Source organism: Lampris incognitus, chromosome 16 (genome assembly GCF_029633865.1).
Source record: "Lampris incognitus isolate fLamInc1 chromosome 16, fLamInc1.hap2, whole genome shotgun sequence".
In the NCBI taxonomy this organism is placed as follows: domain Eukaryota; kingdom Metazoa; phylum Chordata; class Actinopteri; order Lampriformes; family Lampridae; genus Lampris; species Lampris incognitus.
Window position 1 is genome coordinate 45,936,828 of NC_079226.1, and position 25,953 is coordinate 45,962,780.

The 25,953-nt window shown below is 44.4% G+C and overlaps 1 protein-coding gene across 1 annotated transcript in view; it reads left to right on the forward strand.

The window, feature by feature from the left end:
* The window catches only part of adck1 (aarF domain containing kinase 1), a 162,761-nt gene that overhangs the window by 122,668 nt on the left and 14,140 nt on the right, over positions 1–25,953 (forward strand). Inside the window, exons 8-9 of the mRNA XM_056296407.1 lie at positions 3,711–3,908; positions 20,676–20,869. Of these exons, the coding sequence (XP_056152382.1) occupies positions 3,711–3,908; positions 20,676–20,869 (392 nt within the window). The remainder of the gene's footprint in view (positions 1–3,710; positions 3,909–20,675; positions 20,870–25,953) is intronic.

Here is a 25,953-nt window from a genome sequence, read left to right on the forward strand (position 1 = left end):
AAATTGTCTCTAGGTATGAAAGTGTGTGTGTGTGCCGGCCCTGTGATGGCCTGGCAGCCTGTCCAGGATGTCTCTCCGCCTGCTGCCCCCGTCTCTCCGATGCTGGTCTCTCCGCCAGCATCCCCGCGACCCTGAGAGCAGGATAAGCGATTTGGATAATGGGTAATGGATTTTATATTATTTATATATGCCTGGCTGGCTTCCTCGTTTCTATTGGCTGCGTGGATACTTGTCACAGTGTGCTGAGCCTGCTGAGTGGCAGGGCATGGCTCAAGCCGTTGGAAAAAATAGTGTTTCAGAGCGCAGCAGTACCATTGTGGTGTGGTAACGGAAAGGTCCTATTACAGTAGGCAACCTTCATGTCAGCTTGCTCCCAGTAGAAAGTGCTATTACTTCCCCGGTTTACTTTTCCCTGTATTGTTTCCCCTGTGTTGTTTCCTCTGTGTTGTTTCCTCTGTGTTGTTTCCCCTGTGTTGTTTCCTCTGTGTTGTTTCCCCTGTGTTGTTTCCCCTGTGTTGTTTCCTCTGTGTTGTTTCCCCTGTGTTGTTTCCTCTGTGTTGTTTCCCCTGTGTTGTTTCCTCTGTGTTGTTTCCCCTGTGTTGTTTCCTCTGTGTTGTTTCCCCTGTATTGTTTCCCCTGTGTTGTTTCCCCTGTGTTGTTTCCTCTGTGTTGTTTCCCCTGTATCGTTTCCCCTGTGTTGTTTCCCCTGTGTTGTTTCCTCTGTATTGTTTCCCCTGTGTTGTTTCCCCTGTGTTGTTTCCCCTGTGTTGTTTCCTCTGTGTTGTTTCCCCTGTATTGTTTCCCCTGTGTTGTTTCCTCTGTGTTGTTTCCCTCGTGTTGTTTCCCCTGTGTTGTTTCCTCTGTGTCATTTCCCCTGTCATTTGCCCTGTGTTGTTTTCTCTGTGTTGTTTCCCCTGTGTTGTTTCCCCTGTTTCCCTTGTGTTGTTTCCTCTGTGTTGTTTCCCCTGTATTGTTTCCTCTATGTTGTTTCCCCTGTGTTGTTTCCTCTGTGTTGTTTCCCCTGTATTGTTTCCCCTGTGTTGTTTCCTCTGTGTTGTTTCCCCTGTATTGTTTCCCCTGTGTTGTTTCCCTTGTGTTGTTTCCTCTGTGTTGTTTCCCCTGTGTTGTTTCCCCTGTGTCATTTCCCCTGTGTTGTTTCCTCTGTGTTGTTTCCCCTATGTTGTTTCCCTTGTGTTGTTTCCCCTGTGTTGTTTCCTTTGTGTTGTTTCCCCTGTGTTGTTTCCTCTGTGTTGTTTCTCCTGTGTTGTTTCCCTTGTGTTGTTTCCCCTGTGTTGTTTCCTCTGTGTTGTTTCCTCTGTGTTGTTTCCCTTGTGTTGTTTCCTCTGTGTTGTTTCCCCTGTGTCATTTGCCCTGTGTTGTTTCCTCTGTGTTGTTTCCCCTGTGTTGTTTCCTCTGTGTTGTTTCCCCTGTGTTGTTTCCTCTGTGTTGTTTCCTCTGTGTTGTTTCCCCTGTGTTGTTTCCTCTGTGTCATTTCCCCTGTCATTTGCCCTGTGTTGTTTTCTCTGTGTTGTTTCCCCTGTGTTGTTTCCTCTGTGTTGTTTCCCCTGTGTTGTTTCCTCTGTGTTGTTTCTCCTGTGTTGTTTCCTCTGTGTTGTTTCCCCTGTGTTGTTTCCTCTGTGTTGTTTCCTCTGTGTTGTTTCCCCTGTGTTGTTTCCTCTGTGTTGTTTCCCCTGTGTTGTTTCCCCTGTGTTGTTTCCTCTGTGTTGTTTCCCCTGTGTTGTTTCCCCTGTGTTGTTTCCTCTGTGTTGTTTCCTCTGTGTTGTTTCCCCTGTGTTGTTTCCTCTGTGTTGTTTCCCCTGTGTTGTTTCCCCTGTGTTGTTTCCCCTGTGTTGTTTCCTCTGTGTTTTGTCTTCCTTCTCTTTCACTGTTGACCTTTGTCTTCCTTCTCTTTCTCTGCTGACCTTTTGTCTTCCTTCTCTTTCTCTGCTGACCTTTTGTCTTCCTTCTCTTTCACTGTTGACCTTTGTCTTCCTTCTCTTTCTCTGCTGACCTTTTGTCTTCCTTCTCTTTCTCTGCTGACCTTTTGTCTTCCTTCTCTTTCTCTGCTGACCTTTTGTCTTCCTTCTCTTTCTCTGCTGAGCTTTAGTCTTCCTTCTCTTTCTCTGCTGACCTTTTGTCTTCCTTCTCTTTCTCTGCTGACCTTTTGTCTTCCTTCTCTTTCTCTGCTGACCTTTGTCTTCCTTCTCTTTCTCTGCTGACCTTTTGTCTTCCTTCTCTTTCTCTGCTGACCTTTTGTCTTCCTTCTCTTTCTCTGCTGACCTTTTGTCTTCCTTCTCTTTCTCTGCTGACCTTTTGTCTTCCTTCTCTTTCACTGTTGACCTTTGTCTTCCTTCTCTTTCTCTGCTGACCTTTTGTCTTCCTTCTCTTTCTCTGCTGACCTTTTGTCTTCCTTCTCTTTCTCTGCTGACCTTTTGTCTTCCTTCTCTTTCTCTGCTGAGCTTTAGTCTTCCTTCTCTTTCTCTGCTGACCTTTTGTCTTCCTTCTCTTTCTCTGCTGACCTTTTGTCTTCCTTCTCTTTCTCTGCTGACCTTTTGTCTTCCTTCTCTTTCTCTGCGGACCTTTTGTCTTCCTTCTCTTTCACTGCTGACCTTTTGTCTTCCTTCTCTTTCACTGTTGACCTTTTGTCTTCCTTCTCTTTCTCTGCTGACCTTTTGTCTTCCTTCTCTTTCACTGCTGACCTTTTGTCATCCTTCTCTTTCACTGCTGACCTTTTGTCTTCCTTCTCTTTCTCTGCTGACCTTTTGTCATCCTTCTCTTTCTCTGCTGACCTTTTGTCATCCTTCTCTTTCTCTGCTGACCTTTTGTCTTCCTTCTCTTTCTCTGCTGAGCTTTAGTCTTCCTTCTCTTTCTCTGCTGAGCTTTTGTCTTCCTTCTCTTTCACTGCTGACCTTTTGTCTTCCTTCTCTTTCACTGTTGACCTTTGTCTTCCTTCTCTTTCTCTGCTGACCTTTTGTCTTCCTTCTCTTTCACTGCTGACCTTTTGTCTTCCTTCTCTTTCTCTGCTGACCTTTTGTCTTCCTTCTCTTTCTCTGCTGACCTTTTGTCATCCTTCTCTTTCACTGCTGACCTTTTGTCTTCCTTCTCTTTCACTGTTGACCTTTGTCTTCCTTCTCTTTCTCTGCTGACCTTTTGTCTTCCTTCTCTTTCACTGCTGACCTTTTGTCTTCCTTCTCTTTCTCTGCTGACCTTTTGTCTTCCTTCTCTTTCACTGTTGACCTTTGTCTTCCTTCTCTTTCTCTGCTGAGCTTTTGTCTTCCTTCTCTTTCACTGCTGACCTTTTGTCTTCCTTCTCTTTCTCTGCTGAGCTTTTGTCTTCCTTCTCTTTCACTGCTGACCTTTTGTCTTCCTTCTCTTTCTCTGCTGACCTTTTGTCTTCCTTCTCTTTCTCTGCTGAGCTTTTGTCATCCTTCTCTTTCTCTGCTGACCTTTTGTCTTCCTTCTCTTTCACTGTTGACCTTTGTCTTCCTTCTCTTTCACTGCTGACCTTTTGTCTTCCTTCTCTTTCACTGTTGACCTTTGTCTTCCTTCTCTTTCTCTGCTGAGCTTTTGTCTTCCTTCTCTTTCTCTGCTGAGCTTTTGTCATCCTTCTCTTTCTCTGCTGACCTTTTGTCTTCCTTCTCTTTCTCTGCTGAGCTTTAGTCTTCCTTCTCTTTCACTGCTGACCTCTCTTTGCTGTTGTGTGTCAGTAGGAGCTTCAGCCAGACTTCAGGCTGAACTACTGCCGGTTGTGGCAGGCTCTGATCAGGGGAGACATGGCCGGGGTGGAGACCTACAGCCGCAGGATGGGTGCTGGAGACCTCTACCCGCTGTTCGCCTGCGTTCTCACTGCTCGCTCCTGGACAGCCGTCAATGCTGGCATCAGCTCCACCCCTGTTACCCGCTCAGAGGTACACACACACACACACACACACACACACACACACACACACACACACACACACACACACACACACACACACACACACACACGCCTTTTAGATAGACTGCAGGAAGCCTAAATGCCCAGGTAGATAGACTTCAGGAAGGCTATATGCCCAGGTAGATAGACTGCAGGAAGGTTGAATGTAGGTTAAAATCATGACAGGTTTGACATGCCACCTTCTTGTGTCGCATGATATTTATAAATGTGGAACAGTGTGTAACTTCCACACATCAGTGTTGTGCACCTGTGTCTCTGGGGATATGGTTATGCATTTTTGTGCACCTCTGCCAATGATATATAGTATCCTTTCCATATGTCCTTCATTTAGCGAGGTAAAAGTCTCATTGAGATTAAAATCTCTTTTTCTAGAGTAACCTCACCAAGAGAGCAGCACAAACATTGTTACAATAATAAGCACAAACAATGCAAATAGACAAATACAACTGTCACACAGTACAAACAGATGAGCACAATATCCAGTATGCAATACAAGTTCAAGGACATTGAGTTATGATGCATAGACAATTCACAATCAGAATCGTGTTTATTGGCCATGTAGGTTTGCACATACATGGAATGTGACTCTGGTTCTGTGGCTCTCTCAGTGTACTTAACATAGAATAACAACACTACAACACAACAATCTTCACATATACACACAAGGACTGACTTATACAGGTGAAATAAGAGGGGATAAAGTGCAGTGGTGCAGAGAATATATCAGAGATGCTGAAATACATGTTAGCAGCTTACCATGCCTGGGGTAGATGGACATGACATAGTGTACCAGTATACCTACAATGTACAGTACAGTATATACAACATGCATATACAACATATACAGTACAGTATATACACAACATGGTTGGATTTATTGACAGTGTTAAATGTTCTTTTGAATGACAGCTCGGAGAAGGAAACGGTTTTTATATTTGGTTGTTTTGGGGTACAGTGCTCTGTAGCGCCTACCAGAGGAGAGGAGTTGGAACAGGTTGTGACCAGGGTGTGATGGGTCTGCAGTGATGTTGCCTGCCCGTTTCCTGAGTCTGGAGGTGTATAAGTCCTGAATGGAGGGCAGGTTGGCACCAATGACTTCTCTGAAGACTTAACTGTCCGTTGTAGTCTGTCCCTGCCCTGTTTGGTGGCCGAACCAAACCAGACAGTCCAGTGATGGATGTGTAGAGGACAGACGGGATTATTGCAGTGTAGAACTGAATCAACAGTTCCTGAGGTAGGTTGAACTTCCTGAGCTGGCGGAGAAGTACATCCTCTGCTGGGCCTTGTTGATGATTGTGTCTATGCTGGATGCGCACCTTAGGTCCTGGGAGATTGTGGAACCCAGAAACCTGTAGGAACCACAGACACCATGCTGTCCTATGGTGAGGGGGGGCAGTGTTGGGGGACTCCTCCTGAAGTCCACTGTCATCTCCACTGTTTTGAGCGTGTTCAGCTCCAGGTTGTTATGGCCACACCAGCGGGCCAGCTGATCAACCTTCCGTCAATACGCAGACTGTCACCATCCCGGATAAGGCCAATGCTGGTTGTGTCATCTGCCACCTTCAGAAGTTTAACAGATGGGTCACCTGAGGTGCAGTCATTTGTGTAGAGGGAGAAAAGTAGAGGGGAGAGCACACATCCCTGGGGGCCACCAGTGCTGATTGTCTGTCAAGAAGTGTTTAATCCACTGGCTGATGGGGGCTGGTACAGTGAGCTGGGTAAGTTTGGAATGGAGGATATCTGGGATGATGGTGTTGAACGCTGAGCTGAAGTCCACAAAAAGAACCATGCATATGTCCCAGGGGAGCCGAGGTGTTGGAAGATGTAGTGCAATCTCATGTTGACTGCATCCTCCACTGACCTGTTTGGTCAGTAGGCAAACTACAGGGGTTCGAGCAGGGGGCCTGTGATTTCCTTCAGGTGGGCCAACACCAGTCTCTTGAATGATTTCATGATCACAGACGTTAGGTCATTGCCCTAAGGGAGAGTGGCTGGCAGGGAGTGCAGTTGGTTGTGTGTTGTGGCTGGAGAGAGTGAGGGGTGTGAAAGTGTGCTTATCAAACCTGCAGTAAAACCCTTTTAGATTGTCAGATGGGTCGCTGCAGTGTGGGGGATGGTCTCCTGTAGCTAGTAATGTCTTTTAAACTGCTCCAGACTGATGATGGGTCATTGGCAGAAAACCTGTTTTTCAACTTTTCAGAGCAGCACCTTTTTCCGTCAGTAGGATCAAGACAGAATTCATATGTGTGAATGAGAGGGAGGACAGTAGAATGGTGAGGATGCGAGGAGGAATGCAGGGAAAGATCCTTGTGTTCCACTGACGTTTCCTCCAGTAATGCTCTGAAAAAGCGATGTTGCAGACTAGAACTCTTGCGAATGAAACTTTCCAGTGTCGTCACAGCACACCTCTTTCATTTCCCCACACAGTTTAGTGCACAACACTGATTTGTGAATAATGCAATGAAATGCCAAGAGCTCTGGGTTAACAGCAGCAAGCCTGCTTACCAAGCCCTTGTGTTGTCCCAACAGTGACGGAGCCCCATCAGGGACAACGGGCATAATTTTGCTCACATCCAAGCCATTCTTCTCAAAGAAGTGTGTTAATTTATTAAAGATGATTTCCCCAGTTGTGCCCCCAGGCAGAGGAAGCAAACAAAGCAGCTCTTCCCGAAACGTCTTCCCATCAAAACATCTTGTGAACACAGATTAGCTGTTCCATATCAGTTTGGTTACAGGATGAGTCTTTTTTTTCTCTTTTATTCTATAGAAAAAACATTCAAAATACAATACATAAGCTAGACCAGTAGGGAAATAAAACATTTCACAAACCCATCAAACTCTACAGAATCAAAGATTACAACACAGGTCGACAAAAGAGAAAATAGAGAGGTAACCTGTAGGCCTTGGCATGGCTTCCATCCTACAGACCCCCCCCCCCCCACCGAATCAAAGAAATCAAACAAAAAATACAAATATACCACACACAGTATACTGTTTAACCAAAATCTAACATCACCCTCCCTCTACCCCAATCACAACAAAAATGCTTCGATCTGCAAAACCACCAATACTCTTCTTCTCTAACAAAACCACACAACATATTAACATATCTTTCACTATACTCCTGAAATAGTCCACACCTCAGCTTTTATCTTTTCATAATGGGCTATATTCCTACTTACCTTGACAGCAAACCTTGCATGGCTTATAACATAATTTAATAAATTAACATTGCATACTCTCACCTTACCAGTCACCCCAAACAACCACAATTCTCTCCATTACATTCTGTCAACAAACCACTTCTCCTGCATCTACTTATTAATTCTGTCAACAAACCACTTCTCCTGCATCTGCTTATTAATTCTGTCAACAAACCTCCTCTCCTACATCTACTTATTAATTCTGTCAACAAACCACTTCTCCTGCATCTACTTATTAATTCTGTCAACAAACCACTTCTCCTGCATCTACTTATTAATTCTGTCAACAAACCACCTCTCCTACATCTACTTATTACTTCTGTCAACAAACCACTTCTCCTACATCTACTTATTAATTCTGTCAACAAACCACCTCTCCAACATCTACTTATTAATTCTGTCAACAAACCACCTCTCCTACATCTACTTATTAATTCTGTCAACAAACCACCTCTCCAACATCTACTTATTAATATTGTCAACAAACCTCCTCTCCAACATCTACTTGTTACTTCTGTCAACAAACCACCTCTCCAACATCTACTTGTTACTTCTGTCAACAAACCACCTCTCCTACATCTACTTATTAATTCTGTCAACAAACCTCCTCTAGCACATCTGCTTATTAATTCTGTCAACAAACCACCTCTCCTACATCTACTTATTAAAGCTGTCAACAAACCACTTCTCCTACATCTACTTATTAAAGCTGTCAACAAACCACCTCTCCTACATCTACTTATTAATTCTGTCAACAAACCAATTCTCCTACATCTACTTATTAATTCTGTCAACAAACCACCTCTCCTACATCTACTTATTAATTCTGTCAACAAACCACCTCTCCAACATCTACTTATTAATTCTGTCAACAAACCACCTCTCCTACATCTACTTATTAATTCTGTCAACAAACCACCTCTCCTACATCTACTTATTAAAGCTGTCAACAAACCACCTCTCCAACATCTACTTGTTACTTCTGTCAACAAACCACCTCTCCTACATCTACTTATTAATTCTGTCAATAAACCTCCTCTAGCACATCTGCTTATTAATTCTGTCAACAAACCACCTCTTCTACATCTACTTATTAAAGCTGTCAACAAACCACTTCTCCTACATCTACTTATTAAAGCTGACAACAAACCACCTCTCCTACATCTACTTATTAAAGCTGTCAACAAACCACCTCTCCTACATCTACTTATTAATTCTGTCAACAAACCTCCTCTAGCACATCTGCTTATTAATTCTGTCAACAAACCACCTCTCCTACATCTACTTATTAAAGCTGTCAACAAACCACCTCTCCAACATCTACTTGTTACTTCTGTCAACAAACCACCTCTCCTACATCTACTTATTAATTCTGTCAACAAACCTCCTCTAGCACATCTGCTTATTAATTCTGTCAACAAACCACCTCTCCTACATCTACTTATTAAAGCTGTCAACAAACCACTTCTCCTACATCTACTTATTAAGCTGTCAACAAACCACCTCTCCTACATCTACTTATTAAAGCTGTCAACAAACCACTTCTCCTACATCTACTTATTAATTCTGTCAACAAACCTCCTCTAGCACATCTGCTTATTAATTCTGTCAACAAACCTCCTCTCCTACATCTACTTATTAATTCTGTCAACAAACCACCTCTCCTACATCTACTTGTTACTTCTGTCAACAAACCACCTCTCCTACATCTACTTATTAATTCTGTCGACAAACCACCTCTCCAACATCTACTTGTTACTTCTGTCAACAAACCACCTCTCCTACATCTACTTATTAATTCTGTCAACAAACCTCCTCTAGCACATCTGCTTATTAATTCTGTCGACAAACCACCTCTCCAACATCTACTTGTTACTTCTGTCAACAAACCACCTTTCCTACATCTACTTATTAATTCTGTCAACAAACCTCCTCTAGCACATCTGCTTATTAATTCTGTCAACAAACCACCTCTCCTACATCTACTTATTAAAGCTGTCAACAAACCACCTCTCCTACATCTACTTATTAATTCCTTCATTTTGAACATGTGTCCGTCCAGCTCACAACATTCAACAAACTCATGCATACATGTTTCCACTTCCACACCACACACATCACAGTCTTTCTTCACATCCACATCACACTTACTAATTATTGTATTATTGAACACCGTGTTGTGTCTTAATAAAAAGTCAAAATTCTCACATTCAACACTGTTCCACTTCACTCTCAAATTCCTCCATATCTTCCCTACATTCATCTTATTCATAACCCACTCCCACACTTTCTCCACAGCTGTTCTTCTCACTTCTTCCCCTCTTAAACATCTATGCATCACTCTCGTTTTCACACCCATCAGTCTCTCTCTCCTCTCTCCTTTTCCCACATACATTTCTATATCTCCAACCTCATCCAACACAGCCTCTCTCTCAATCATACTCACCCATTCTCTTGCCCGCCCCCCCGATCTTTCCAAATATCCTCACCGCCATTCCCAACCACATTCCATCACCCCTTCCCCTCACGTCATTTACCAGTACCTGTACCCTCATAACCCTTGTACATATCAACCTGTTGTAGATTGTGTTCCCCTCAAATGTGATTTTTGGATTTAAAAACACTGGTTGTTCCCACACCTGCTTCACGTTCTTACATTCATGCTGCACACATTTCACAAACTCTCCCCATGCTTCCAGCACCTCCTTGTAAAACTCAGACACTCCACTCAACATATCTTTCTTCATTTGTATATACACGCCACCCTCCCCACACCCTCCACATTTATAAACTGCCTCCCTTTGAAACTCCTTCCATATGTCATCTCTCTTGTTTCTTAAGTATCTAACCATCATTTTCACCCTAAGTGCTTTCCTTTTCACCCCTTAATTGATTAACTTCAACGCACCATCGTCATAGTCATTTTCCATCACCTCCTTTGCTATCCAAACTCCCTTCCCATCCCACAGAAACTCTCACCATTCTTTTCACCTCCTTCAAAACTCTCTCAGGCACATCCAACACATTCATTACATACACAATCATACTCATAACTAATCCATTCACAACCACCACCTTCTCTTTCAGCTTCAACCCTCCAAGTTTCCAAAACCCCAACGTCTTCCTAATCTTATTCAATATCTCTTCATACTGTATATCTCTGCCTTCCTCATCCTCAATCCCTAAATTCACACCTAACACCCTGAAATAATCCATCTTCTCTTTTAATCCTATTCCTAAATCTTCTCTACTTGCCCCTATATACATAACTTCTGACTTAGCTATGTTTACTTTAGCCCCTGATGCCCTACCATACAGCTCTGGAGTATCTAATACCCCAACTACACTTACCTTGTCCTTTACTGTAACTGTCATGTCATCTGCATACTGATAAAACTAAACTCACCTGCCCTCCTGGTAGCTCTATACCCCTAATTATGTCATTTCCCTACAGTTGTGCCGCTATCAGTTCTGCTGACAAGGAATACAGCAGAGCCAATAGGGGACACCCTTGCCTGACTGACCTCTCTATCTTAAATGTTTCTGTGACTATCCCATTGATTTTAATACAACTAACTGCCCTATCGTACATTCTTCTAATCCATCCTACCAGCCTATGCCCAAAACCAAATTTCTCTATGGACGAGTGTATGGCTAGTGATATGGTTTCTGCTTTCTTAAAATCAGTGAGTAGATTGGAGAAACATTCCTCCACTTAAAGTTCTACTCTTCTTGTTGCTGTGTTAGCCGACAATGGCACTTGCTTTAGTAGCGCCACACCCGTTTTCTTGTTTTTCTCATCAAGACTTAAAACTTTGCCAACCATATCAATTACAGACGTGATAATCCGCTCAGCATCAGTGAATGGCTTCTTAGCTTTAACAGGGTTTCATGAAACATAGTGATGCAGCTGTTGCACTCTATTGTGCCAATGTTGATTTACAGATAGTAGAAACGGAGTGCTTGTATGATGTTATCATTTGCAGTGATCTAATTTTGTAGGGTAGTTAGCATTAAAACTGGCAGCATGCCTAGTGTTGAAATGCCGCTTTAGATCTGCTTTGCAGACAGCTACGGTCTGCATGCATATCAAGCATGTCGGTTTGGCATTGGCATGGTCCGGTAAAATAAAACAAAACTGGTCAGTCCAGTCAGATTTGAAGCAATGGTTTTCCTGGTCGACTTTGCGCTTTTTCACACAGGCCATGTTCTTGGTTTAGGACAGTTATTGGTTATCTGTGACATAGCTGGTGAGTGGCTCTGTCTATTCAAGGACTGTAGAGAGTGCAGAGTACATCTTACATCATCACGTGCTCTACGGCATAGGTAAAGTGTACATTGTGGGGTGAGGCCAAAATAAAGTAGAGCAGCATGCACTTTATTTCATATTTGAAAAAAAATTGTAGTTTGCTGTGGCCTCACCCCAGTACCATCCATGCAGTGCCTCGGTCCACGTCTGTGTCTAAGTTTGTCTGCATTTAATGGCTGGGAGAGCTTGATCTGCTGCATCCTGTGGACCCAAGGACCACGGCCTTGCCTGGAGATGTGACCAAGGAGATAACACCGAGGGCAGTCTGACGGGACACGGAAGCAGGGCAGGCTAAGCTAACTGCTAGCCCATGCAGACCGGCAGTTCTGATAGCACTGAGGGTGGTCTGACGGCAGCCTCGCCTAGCCTTGACTGTGTTTTTACTGTCATAGTGTGGAGAGCAAGTGTTGGATCAGCTGAGGGAGCTTGGTCTGATGTGTCCTGTGGGCCCAAGGACCACGGCCCTGACCGGCGCTGCGCCCAAAGAGGAAGCACTGACAGCGGTCTGACAGGACGCAGAAACGAGGCAGGCTAAGCTAACAGATAGCCCATTTTTTTTGTTTGTTTGTTTGTTTAGTTTAGTTTAGATATATGTGTTCCTGTAGTTCTTTTAGTTTTTGGATGTTTTTGTCTTTGTGTTGCACTGCTGTGGGCTGGGGAAAATGATGTTTCGTTTCATTTCATGTGTGCAAGTACATCAATTCAAATCAAATCCAATCAATTTTATTTGTATAGCCCAATATCACAAATTACAAATTTGCCTCAGTGGGCTTAACAGCAACACAACATCCTGTCCTTAGCCCTCTCATCAGATAAGGAACAACTCCCTAAAAAACCCCTTTAACAGGGAGAAAAAATAGGAAGAAACCTCAGGGAGAGCAACAGAGGAGGATCTCTCTCCCAAGATGGACAGCGTGCAATGGATGTTGTGTTCACGCAATTTGCATAATACAACATTGAAAGAGGATAACAGAATTATAATGGACATAGAATTTATGAAGAACATGATGCACAGGATGCCAAGCAGTGTCCACATGCCAACGGAGCAGTCCAGGACCCAAGCCACGCGACCAGCATCATCATGTGAAAGAAAACCTCATGTGAGGAGAGGAAGGGCAGGCAGCATCCAAATGGCGACCACCATCACCACGGAGACCTGGGAGGAGAACCGACTGCACGTGCACGCAAGAGAGACTCACATGACACCATTCAAACACAGAAAAAGAGAAAGGAGAAGACATCATTCAGAGAGAGAGAGAAAAAACATGTTAGAGAAGAGAACAGTTTGCAATAATCATTAGCCATAATCTATACTCTGTAATCTATACTCGATAATCTCGTCGGCAGAACAGTGGTTGGTAAATTCATTGAGACGGAAAACCAACCTGCCATGCAGTACAGGTTGTGAAGCACTCAACTTAAAGGCAACTAATTGTAAGCTAAGGCAAAAAGATGAGTTTTAAGTTTGGATTTAAAGGACTCAACAGACTCTGATTGTCTGATGGCAGCAGGCAGGTTATTCCACAACAATGGAGCCCGATAGGAAAAGGCCCTGCTGCCACCAGCTGACTTCTTTTTAACTTTGGGTACACACAAGAGCCCTGTATTTTGAGAACGAAGAGCTCGAGATGGCATGTAAGGTTTAAGGAGATCAGACAGGTAGGATGGGGCAAGCCCATTTAGGATTTTATAAGTCAGCAGAAGCACCTTGTATTCTGATCTAACATGGATAGGAAGCCAATGAAGGGAGGCAAGAATTGGTGTAATATGGTCAAATTTCCTAGATTTAGTTAGGATTCTAACAGCAGAATTCTGAACCATCTGAAGACTTTTAGTACTAGAATGTGGCAGACGTGAGAACAGAACATTACAGTAATCAAGTCTGGATGAAAAAAAAGCATGTATTAGAATCTCTGTGTCAGCCATGGAGAGAAAAGACCGAATTTTACCTATGTTACGTAAGTGAAAAAAGGCAGTCTTGGTGATTTCTTCAATGTTCTTATCAAAGGAAAGGCTGGGATCAAACGTAACACCAAGATTTTTGGCTGCCACACTTGGTGAAACCACAGAGTTATCGATTGCTATCGTTACTTGATCAAATTGGTGTCTGTGTCTAGCAGGGCCAATGACTAGCATCTCGGTTTTATCTGAATTTAAAAGCAGAAAGTTAAGTGACATCCAGTTTTTCACAGTAGCCAAGCAGGCCTCTAAGTTAGTGATTTGAGTATGATCATCAGCCCTTATAGGCACATACAACTGAGTATCATCAGCATAGCAATGGAAATGTATTCCATAACTGCGTATAATTTGGCCAAGAGGTGTAATGTAAAGAGAGAAAAGTAGAGGGCCAAGAACAGAGCCCCGAGGCACACCATATTTAACGTCAGAAAATTTTGATATACTATTATTATAGCAGACACAATGTGTTCTTCCAGATAAGTAGGACTTAAGCCAAGAGAGAGTTAAGCCAGAGACACCAAAATTACAATTTAATCTATCTAAAAGTATACAGTGATTAATGGTGTCAAAGGCTGCGCTGAGGTCCAATAGTAGAAGCACAGAAGTGGAATCAGAGTCGATAGCCAGTAAAAGATCATTTACCACTCTGGTCAGAGCAGTTTCAGTGGAGTGACAGGGCCTGAAAGCCGACTGAAAAGGTTCATATAGATGGTTTTCTTTTATATGGGTCAAAAGTTGTTGATGCACAACTCTCTCTAGTACTTTAGAGAAGAATGGAAGATTAGAGACTGGTCGATAGTTATTAAGAGACCCTGGATCAAGGTGCGTTTTTTTAAGTAGAGGTTTAACCACAGCTGTCTTAAAACTGCTGGGAACAATGCCAGTAGTAAGAGATAAGTTAACGATGTCTAGCATTGTAGGTCCAAGAAAAGGCCAGAGGTCTTTAAAAAGTTTTGCTGGTAAGGGAACAAGTAGGCAAGCAGTTGGTTTAGAAGCTGACACGAACTTAGTCAAAGTATCAAGAGAGATAGTCTGAAAAGCTGTAATAACTGGAACTGTCAGTGACTCGTTGTGTAGATATGAATTTAGTAAGACAGGATCTGCAGGAGTAGATGGAGTTGAAGAACTAATTTTGTTTAAGATCTCATCAACCTTATTGCTGAAAAAATCTAGAAATTCATGGGCTGTGAATGGTGAGCAGCTAATAGACGACTGCTTTTTAGTAAGTTTAGATACAGTGTCAAAGAGAAATCTGGGGTTATGTTTATTAATATTTATTAAGTGAGAGAGATACGATGTTTTTGCAGTAGATAAAGCACGTTTCTATTTCAATAAACACTCGTGCCACGATAGGTAAAAAACTTCCAATTTTGATTTTCACCATTTACGTTCCAGTCTCCTGCAGGTCCGCTTAAGAACACGTGTCTCATCATTATACCAGGGTGTAGGCGTCTTTAGTCACCTAGCTCTGGTAGTGAGAGGTGCAACTGAATCGAGGAGACTAGAGAGGGCCACATTTAAGTCACTAGTGAAATTTTCAACAGAGTCATTTACCACAGTGAAAGCAGCCAAGACTTCAGGCAGCTGCTGGCCAAATGCAGCTACAGTGGAGGGACCAATATGGCGAGTGGCAATTACATCTGTGCTGACATTAACTGGACAGGCCAATAATGCTAAAAATTTGATGAGAAAATTATCTGACACAGCAAATGTGGTTGGTAAGACATTCAGATCAGAAACAGCTATCCCTTTAGATAAAACCAAATCAAGGGTGTTACCACTGCAATGAGTCAACTCTTGAACAAACTTGAGTGAACCCAAAAGTATCAACTAGTGCCAGAAAGGCTTTACATAGAGGATCAGCAGCCTTATTCAGATGAATATTGAAATCACCTAGAATTAGAATCTCATCAGAGTGAGTAACAAAGCCGGAGACAAATTCTCCAAATTCTTCAAGAAATAATGAGTAACAGCCAGGAGGCCGATAGAGTATCACAATTTGGGCTGAGCTGAGTCTATTCATGGCTGAGGGAGATGGACCAAGAATAAGAGACTCAAAAGACTGGAATTTAGATTCAAGTCTAGAAGTCAGATTGAAAATAGATTTATATATTAAGGCAACACCCCCACCTTGTTTATTTGCCTGAGCTAAATGGGCATAAGTATAGTCAGGTGGAGAAACTTCATTTAAGAGAAGGAAAACATTTGGTTTCAGACATGTTTCACATAACCCAATCATATCGAAACTATGTTCAAGAATCAGATCATTTATTAGTAAGGCTTTGGTAGACAGTGATCTGATATTTATGAAACCAGATTTAAGCGTCTTGTGGAAGTGATCAGTAGTAGGCAGAGCTTTAGAGCTACCAATAGGTGAAAGATTAATTGGAATTAGACACCTTGTTGAGAGTTTTGGCCACCAATGCTTTGGACGATATGTGGTCACATTCTTGATAACATTAGCTTTTTGGTTTTGTAGATTATTAGGTACTTTGTTGCACATCTCACCACTACCAGTGGTAGGAATAACTACTAGATTATTGTGAGTCACACATTTAGGAGAGGAGGGCTTGGGAGCAATACAGCAGGGTAGGGAGACAGTCTCAATGTTATAGACCAAGCAATCAAGCTGATAATCTACCCCAGGGGTGCCCAACTCCAGGGCTCGAGGGCCGCAGTGTCTGTGGGTATTTTTTGTAACCATGCACTACACCACCTGATTTAACTAATTAGCTCACCTCTTGGACCAAGGAGGGAAAGGAATTAGTTAAATCAGGTGGTGGAGTGCATGGTTGCAACAAATACCTGCAGACATTGCGGCCCTCGAGGCCTGGAGTTGGGCACCCCTGATCTACACTATGAGAAATTCCCTGACTAATATTAATTAAACTACTTGACTCCACATCTGCACTAGATTTAAACCTAGCAGGCTCTCTAATCACCTGCAAGCTGCTGAATGATAAGTCCCTAGTGTCAAACTAAATGTAAACAGCTATCTATATTGCTAGACAAAAAAGCGGCGCCATCTCCAGTAGGGTGAATGCCGTCTGCTTTCAGCAGGTAAGGGCGGCCCCAGAAAGAAGGCCAGTTATCAACCAAGCCGAATCCCTGCTCATTACAGTAACGAGCCAGCCAGCGGTTCATTGAGGTGAGCCTACTGTACATCTCATCATTACCCCTCACAGGTAAGGGACCAGAGACAATGAATCGATGCCGACACATCTTTCTGGCAAACTCAAGCATTCTGACTAGGCTGGCTTTTGTGATCTCTGATTGCTTCATCCTAGCATTATTGGTGCCAACATGAATAACAATGTTGCTGAAAGTAGTGGTGCTGTGTGCCTGGGTTCCCTGACTCTCCCTCCGTGATGCCAGCACCCTAAGATTAGCCTCTATGTCGGAGACTCTGGCCCCGGGTAAACAGTGAACCAAGGCTGGCGAAGCTAATCTAACATTGTGGGTAATGGAGTCTCCTATCACTAAGCGTACGTTGCTTTACTCTGTCGGCAGAAGTGGGAGAAGCACGCTGGCCGGTAGGACTACCAACAGGGCTGGTGAGTGGAGAAAACCGGTTTGCAGTCAGGAGAGGTGACTGCAGACCAGGCCACACGATCGATGGCTTCTTCTTTCGAACCTTCCCGCGCCTGTAAACAGAGACAAACTCCACCACATCTGCCGACGAAGCTGAGCTAGTGCTAACAATTGTCGGCCTGCTGTCAGGCCCGGGGCTACTGAGCTAGTGCTAACAATAGCAGGCCTGCTGTCAGGCCCGGGGCTACTGAGCTAGTGCTAACAATAGCAGGTCTGCTGTCAGGCCCGGGGCTACTGAGCTAGTGCTAACAATAGCAGGTCTGCTGTCAGGCCCGGGGCTACTGAGCTAGTGCTAACAATAGCAGACCTGTTGTCAGGCCCGGGACTACTGAGCTAGTGCTAACAATAGCAGGTCTGCTGTCAGGCCCGGGGCTAGTGAGCTAGTGCTAACAATAGCAGGCCTGCTGTCAGGCCCGGGGCTCAGGCTATCTGGAGGGCCCGTCACATCTAACGTAATCCTAGCCGAAAGCAGCTGCTCTAACTCACGGACACGTCTCTCTAGTAGAGACAACCTGTCTGTAACTACGGAGCAGTCACCACAAACCATCGTTTTAACGAGGCTGCTTTGACTGCGAATGTAATAGAGCTAACCGCTAAGCTAGGCTAAGCTCAAAGCTAGTAACAAACTGGGAACAGGAAGCTACCTACTAAACACAAGATTCGTATAAGAAAGAAACTAGATAATCTGGCGATAAGTGAACTAAGCACAGACAATAGCTAAAATCAGAACAAAATGAGGAGGTTAGGGCAGAATATAAAGAACTAATAAAAGAAAAATAAAAGTTGTCGATCTCACGAAGCCGCCGCTCACGAAGGCGGAAGCTGAAAACAGCTGGCAGTGATCAGTCAACTCGGTGGAAGTGGGCGGTCTCCTGTCATAAAGGTTATCAAATAAGAAAAGGAAGAACCCCAAAACCGGTACATCTCCTACAGTACATGAAAGTACGTGAAATGAAAGGACAAGTAAAATGTTTATGGTTTCTGTTATGTTTTACACTTTATTTCACATGTCATGACAGGTGCGTTAGTGGCAATGGGTTGGCGCAGGCCAGACGTTTGGCTCTCATGGGCCGGACCTGGCCCGCAGGCCATTTATTGGGGTTCGGGGTATAGAGGGAGAAGTGCAGTGGGGAGAGGACACATTGCCAGGAGACACCAGTGCTGACTGTCCATATATCAGATGAGACTTCTCCCTGTCTCACCTGCGGTTTCCTGCCCATCAGGAAGCTGGTGATTCGCTGGTAGGTGGCGGGGGATACAGTGAGCTGGGAGAGTTTGGAAGAGAGCATTTCTCAAATGATGGTGTTGAACGCTGAGCTGAAGTACATAAACAGGATCCTTGCATGTCACTGGGCAGTCAAGGTGTTGCAGGATGTGGTGCAGCCCCTCAAAATAACTCTGTCCGCCTTTTCAACACAGCCTCCTCGCTTGTCAGCGCATTGCCATCTCCATTCTTCATCCCCCTAACCTGATGCACATCCTTCTCAGCTCCAACTCCATTTCTCCTTCCTTAGTGTAAAACCTCTCATACAATTCACCATACACATTTTCCTTTGCCTTCACCATCTCTCTTTTCACCTTACGCCACATCTCCTTGTACTTCTGTCTACTTTATTCATCTCTAACTATTCTACTTCTTTACCAACCTCTTCCTCTGTATACTTTCCTGTACTTGCTCATCCCACCACCAAGTCTCCTTGTCTTCCTTCCTCTGTCCTGATGACACACCAAGTACCTTCCTAGCTGTCTCCCTCACTATTTCTGCAGTGGCTGCTCAGCCATCCGGCAACTCTTCACTACCACCCAGTGCCTGTCTTACCTCCTGCCTGACCTCCACACAACAGTCTTCCTTCTTCAACTTCTACCATTTGATCCTTGGCTCTTCTTTCACTCGCTTTCTCTTCTTGGTCTCCAAAGTCATCCTACAGACCACCATCCGATGCTGCCTAGCTACGTTCTCTCTGTCACCACCTTGCAGTCTCCAATCCCTTTCAGATCGCGCCTTCTACATAAGATATAGTCCACCTGTGTGCACTTTCCTCCACTCTTGTACGCCACCCTGTGTACCTCCCTCTTTAAATACGTATTCACCATAGCAATTTCCAACCTTTTCGCAAAATCCACCACCATCTGTCCAACTCATAACCTCTGTTCTCTTCATCAACATCCATCCATCCTTCCATTTTCCGAACCGCTTATCCTGCTCTCAGGGTCGCAGGGATGCTGGAGCCTATTCCAGCAGTCACTGGGTGGCAAGCGGGAGACACCCTGGACAGGCCGCCAGACTATCACACAGGGCCAACACACACACACACATACATTCATACCTAGAGACAATTTAGTACGGCCGATTCACCTGACCTACATGTCTTTGGACTGTGGGAGGAAACTGGAACCCCCGGAGGAAACCCACGCAGACATAGGGAGAACATGCAAACTCCACACAGGATGACCCGGGACAACCCCCAAGGTTGGACTACCCCGGGGCTCAAACCCAGGACTTTCTTACTGTGAGGTGACCGCGCTAACCACTGCGCCACATGCCACCCCCCTTCATCAACATGCCCTCCTCCTTGGGTACCCTCTCCACCACTTCATCCAACTCACTCCAGAATTCTTCTTTCTCTTCCATTTCACACCCAACTTGCGGGGCATATGCTCTGATAACATTCATCATCACACCTTCGATTTCCAGCTTCATACTCATCACACTGTCCAACACTCTCTTCACCTCCAGCACACTCTTGACATGCTCTTCCTTCAGAATTCCCCCTACCCCATTTCTTCCCCCGTTCGCACCATGGCAGAAGTGTTTGTATCCACCTCCGATGCCCCTGGCCTTACTCCCCTTGCACCTGGTCTCGTGCACACACAGTATACCTACCTTCCTTGTCCCCATCATATCAGCCAGCTCTCTCCCTCTACCAGTCATATTGCCAACATTCAAAGTTCTGACTCTCACCTCCACACTCCTACCCTTCCTCCTCTCCCATAGCCTCTGGACATGCCTTCCCCCTCTCCTCCTTCGCCCAACAGTAGCATCTTTTCCACCGACACCCTGGTGGTTAACAGTACTAGTGATGGTCGTTGGTAACCCAGGGCTCGACTGATTCGGTATGGGAATCTGATTTATGAGCCGCATATTTGATTTAGCAAAGGTTTTATGCCAGATGCCCTTCCTGATACAACCCTCCCCATTTATCTGGGCTTGGGACTGGCACCAAGAATGCACTGGCTTGTGCATCCTCGGTGGCTGGGTTGCACATCACATGGAAATGCCGTCTGCAACTACAGATATAAAACAGAGAAATGCAGAACACCCTCCAGTAAATAGTGATCTTGTGCTTTAGAGAAGGCTCGTGTTTTCAAGGTTAATGTCAAAAGAGCTGAGCAGTGACATGGAAAAGACATGACATAGATGTTATTAGCAGTGTAAACAACTTTTCTGATGCTGCAGTGTAGAGACTGTTTTCCACTGAAGTAAGACAACAGAAAATGTTTCATGAGATCTTTTTCTATGTCTCTGTCTCCTCTTTTCTCTGTAGAGCATTATCTGGAAACACATTTCATGCTGGGATTCAGATAGTACATTTATGAACTATCTGTCTTTTATTTTGTCTTTTGGAGTCACTGTTAGAGTTTGATCATCAGTTCTCCTTGTATTCTTTTGCAGGACGTTGAAATCCGGACCAACGCTGCTCTCTACCTCCCTCAAATCAGTGAGCTCCTGAACAGAGTACCCAGACAGATGCTGTTACTGCTGAAGACAAATGATCTCCTGAGGGGGATTGAGACCACCTTACAAACCAGAGCCTCCTCCTCCTCCTTCATCAACATGTCTCGATGCTGCACCCGTGCTGTTGCCAGGTCAGTCACCTTGGCCTCTTTCCATTTGAAAGCTTATTTTTCTTTACAATTTCTGAGCCTGGGTGGCATGGCGGCGCAGTGGTTAGCATGGTCACCTCACAGCAAGAAGGGCCTGGGTTCCAGCCCTGGGGTAGTCCAACGTTTAGGGTCGTCCCGGGTCGTCCTCTGTGTGGCGTTTGCATGTTCACCCCATGTCTTGTGTGGGTTTCCTCCGGGTGCTCTGGTTTCCTCCCACAGTCCAAAGACCTGTAGGTCAGGTGGATCAGCCGTAATAAATTGTCCCTAGGTGTGAATGTGTGTGTGTGTGCCGGCCCTGTGATGGCCTGGTGGCCTATCCAGGGTGTCTCCCCGCCTACCACCCAATGACTGCTGGGATAGGCTCCAGCATCCCCTACGACCTTGAGAGCAGAATAAGTGGTTTGGATGATGGATGGATGGATTTCTGAGCCTGAATCAAACATCGGGAGCTGCTAGTCTGCAGAAGTAGCTGCACATCTGCTGTCATGAGTATTCAAACTAGCCACCCCCATAGTGAGCTATGAGGTCACCCAGATCCAGACCTCAGTACATCTTTCTCTCGCAGGCTGACATTTTACAGTAAATGTTTGCGTGGATGAAGATGATTTTATTTTGTGAACGAAAGTGTTTTGACATGGTATAAATCCCCTGCCGATGCATCTAGCAGGCTAGTAGAGCCCAGCCTTGGCAGAACAGTCAACAAGTCTTAGTGAATTCTCTGTAGGCCCTGTGGTCGCGTCCATCTGCCACATAAGACTTATTCAGCCAGTCAGAACTTCTTCCTTAGTGATAAGCGACTGTGTTAGTCACATCTGATAGTCGGAGGGATACGAGCAGTGACAGCCTACCTACCAGCAGCGAGGAATACGTTAGTGTCTGCTAACTTGTGTCCTCTTTTTTAAATTATAGTCCCGCTAGCTAAATATCATAGTTACCATGGTCACATATGTGTTGAACTGGTCCGTTCACTGCCCGGGACCGCAGCGCTTCCAAGTGGCCTTTTGTGTCAAGAAAGCGAGGAAAGAAACATCCAAACCCCAGAAAGCGGTTCCCGCCATCTTTTTTTCCACACCTTTAACCTTCACTCGGGGGCTCGTCTTCGTCAGTACACTCAGCATGCACTACCCACCTCATTACGTGCTCTTTCACTCATCTGAGTTTCACACATTCCTGAAATATTCAGTTATTTTGCGCTACACCTAGTATGTCTACATGAGCTTACCAATCTAATCACAACACGCCTCACGTTAAGTGTGTGACGAGAACAATCACAACACGCCTCATGTCATGTGTGTGATGAGAATAATCACAACACACCTCATGTCATGTGTGTGACGAGAACAATCACAACACGCCTCACGTTAAGTGTGTGACGAGAGCAATCACAACACGCCTCATGTCATGTGTGTGACGAGAACAATCACAACACGCCTCATGTCATGTGTGTGACGAGAACAATCACAACACGCCTCATGTCATGTGTGTGATGAGAATAATCACAACACGCCTCATGTCATGTGTGTGACGAGAATAATCACAACACGCCTCATGTCGTGTGTGACGAGAATAATCACAACACGCCTCATGTCATGTGTGTGATGAGAATAATCACAACACGCCTCATGTCATGTGTGTGACGAGAACAATCACAACACACCTCATGTCATGTGTGTGACGAGAACAATCACAACACACCTCATGTCATGTGTGTGATGAGAATAATCACAACACGCCTCATGTCATGTGTGTGACGAGAATAATCACAACACACCTCATGTCATGTGTGTGACGAGAATAATCACAACACGCCTCATGTCGTGTGTGACGAGAACAATCACAACACGCCTCATGTCGTGTGTGACGAGAATAATCACAACACACCTCATGTCGTGTGTGACGAGAATAATCACAACACGCCTCATGTCATGTGTGTGATGAGAATAATCACAACACGCCTCATGTCGTGTGTGTGACGAGAATAATCACAACACACCTCATGTCATGTGTGTGACGAGAATAATCACAACACACCTCATGTCATGTGTGTGACGAGAATAATCACAACACGCCTCATGTCATGTGTGTGACGAGAACAATCACAACACGCCTCATGTCGTGTGTGACGAGAATAATCACAACACACCTCATGTCATGTGTGTGACGAGAACAATCACAACACGCCTCATGTCGTGTGTGACGAGAATAATCACAACACGCCTCATGTCATGTGTGTGACGAGAACAATCACAACACGCCTCATGTCGTGTGTGACGAGAATAATCACAACACACCTCATGTCATGTGTGTGATGAGAATAATCACAACACGCCTCATGTCATGTGTGTGACGAGAATAATCACAACACACCTCATGTCATGTGTGTGATGAGAATAATCACAACACGCCTCATGTCGTGTGTGACGAGAATAATCACAACACGCCTCATGTCATGTGTGTGACGAGAATAATCACAACACACCTCATGTCATGTGTGTGATGAGAATAATCACAACACGCCTCATGTCATGTGTGTGACGAGAATAATCACAACACACCTCATGTCATGTGTGTGACAAGAATAATCACAACACACCTCATGTCATGTGTGTGATGAGAATAATCACAACACACCTCATGTCATGTGTGACGAGAATAATCACAACACACCTCATGTCATGTGTGTGATGAGAATAATCACAACACGCCTCATGTCATGTGTGTGACGAGAATAACCACAACACACCTCATGTCATGTGTGTGATGAGAATAATCACAACACACCTCATGTCGTGTGTGTGAAGAGAATAATCACAACACGCCTCATGTCATGTGTGTGATGAGAATAATCACAACACACCTCATGTCGTGTGTGTGAAGAGAATAATCACAACACACCTCATGTCATGTGTGTGAAGAGAATAATCACAACACACCTCATGTCATGTGTGACGAGAATAATCACAACACACCTCATGTCATGTGTGTGAAGAGAATAATCACAACACACCTCATGTCATGTGTGACGAGAATAATCACAACACACCTCATGTCATGTGTGTGATGAGAATAATCACAACACACCTCATGTCATGTGTGACGAGAATAATCACAACACACCATGTCATGTGTGTGATGAGAATAATCACAACACGCCTCATGTCATGTGTGTGACGAGAATAATCACAACACACCTCATGTCGTGTGTGATGAGAATAATCACAACACACCTCATGTCGTGTGTGTGACGAGAATAATCACAACACGCCTCATGTCGTGTGTGTGAAGAGAATAATCAACACGCCTCATGTCATGTGTGTGAAGAGAATAATCACAACACACCTCATGTCATGTGTGACGAGAATAATCACAACACACCTCATGTCATGTGTGTGATGAGAATAATCACAACACGCCTCATGTCATGTGTGTGACGAGAATAATCACAACACACCTCATGTCATGTGTGTGACGAGAATAATCACAACACACCTCATGTCATGTGTGTGACGAGAATAATCACAACACGCCTCATGTCGTGTGTGACGAGAATAATCACAACACACCTCATGTCATGTGTGTGACGAGAATAATCACAACACGCCTCATGTCGTGTGTGACGAGAATAATCACAACACACCTCATGTCATGTGTGTGACGAGAACAATCACAACACACCTCATGTCATGTGTGTGATGAGAATAATCACAACACGCCTCATGTCATGTGTGTGACGAGAATAATCACAACACACCTCATGTCATGTGTGTGATGAGAATAATCACAACACACCTCATGTCATGTGTGTGACGAGAATAATCACAACACACCTCATGTCATGTGTGTGACGAGAATAATCACAACACACCTCATGTCATGTGTGTGACGAGAATAATCACAACACACCTCATGTCATGTGTGTGATGAGAATAATCACAACACACCTCATGTCGTGTGTGTGACGAGAATAATCACAACACGCCTCATGTCGTGTGTGTGAAGAGAATAATCAACACGCCTCATGTCATGTGTGTGAAGAGAATAATCACAACACACCTCATGTCATGTGTGACGAGAATAATCACAACACACCTCATGTCATGTGTGTGATGAGAATAATCACAACACGCCTCATGTCATGTGTGTGACGAGAATAATCACAACACACCTCATGTCATGTGTGTGACGAGAATAATCACAACACACCTCATGTCATGTGTGTGACGAGAATAATCACAACACGCCTCATGTCGTGTGTGACGAGAATAATCACAACACACCTCATGTCATGTGTGTGACGAGAATAATCACAACACACCTCATGTCGTAGGTGACGAGAATAATCACAACACACCTCATGTCATGTGTGTGACGAGAATAATCACAACACGCCTCATGTCATGTGTGTGATGAGAATAATCACAACACGCCTCATGTCGTGTGTGTGACGAGAATAATCACAACACGCCTCATGTCATGTGTGTGACGAGAATAATCACAACACACCTCATGTCATGTGTGTGACGAGAATAATCACAACACACCTCATGTCATGTGTGTGACGAGAACAATCACAACACACCTCATGTCATGTGTGTGACGAGAATAATCACAACACACCTCATGTCGTGTGTGTGACGAGAACAATCACAACACACCTCATGTCATGTGTGTGACGAGAACAATCACAACACACCTCATGTCATGTGTGTGACGAGAATAATCACAACACACCTCATGTCGTGTGTGACGAGAATAATCACAACACGCCTCATGTCGTGTGTGACGAGAATAATCACAACACGCCTCATGTCATGTGTGTGACGAGAACAATCACAACACGCCTCATGTCATGTGTGACGAGAACAATCACAACACGCCTCATGTCATGTGTGACGAGAACAATCACAACACACCTCATGTCATGTGTGACGAGAACAATCACAACACGCCTCATGTCGTGTGTGACGAGAATAATCACAACACACCTCATGTCATGTGTGTGATGAGAATAATCACAACACGCCTCATGTCATGTGTGTGACGAGAATAATCACAACACACCTCAT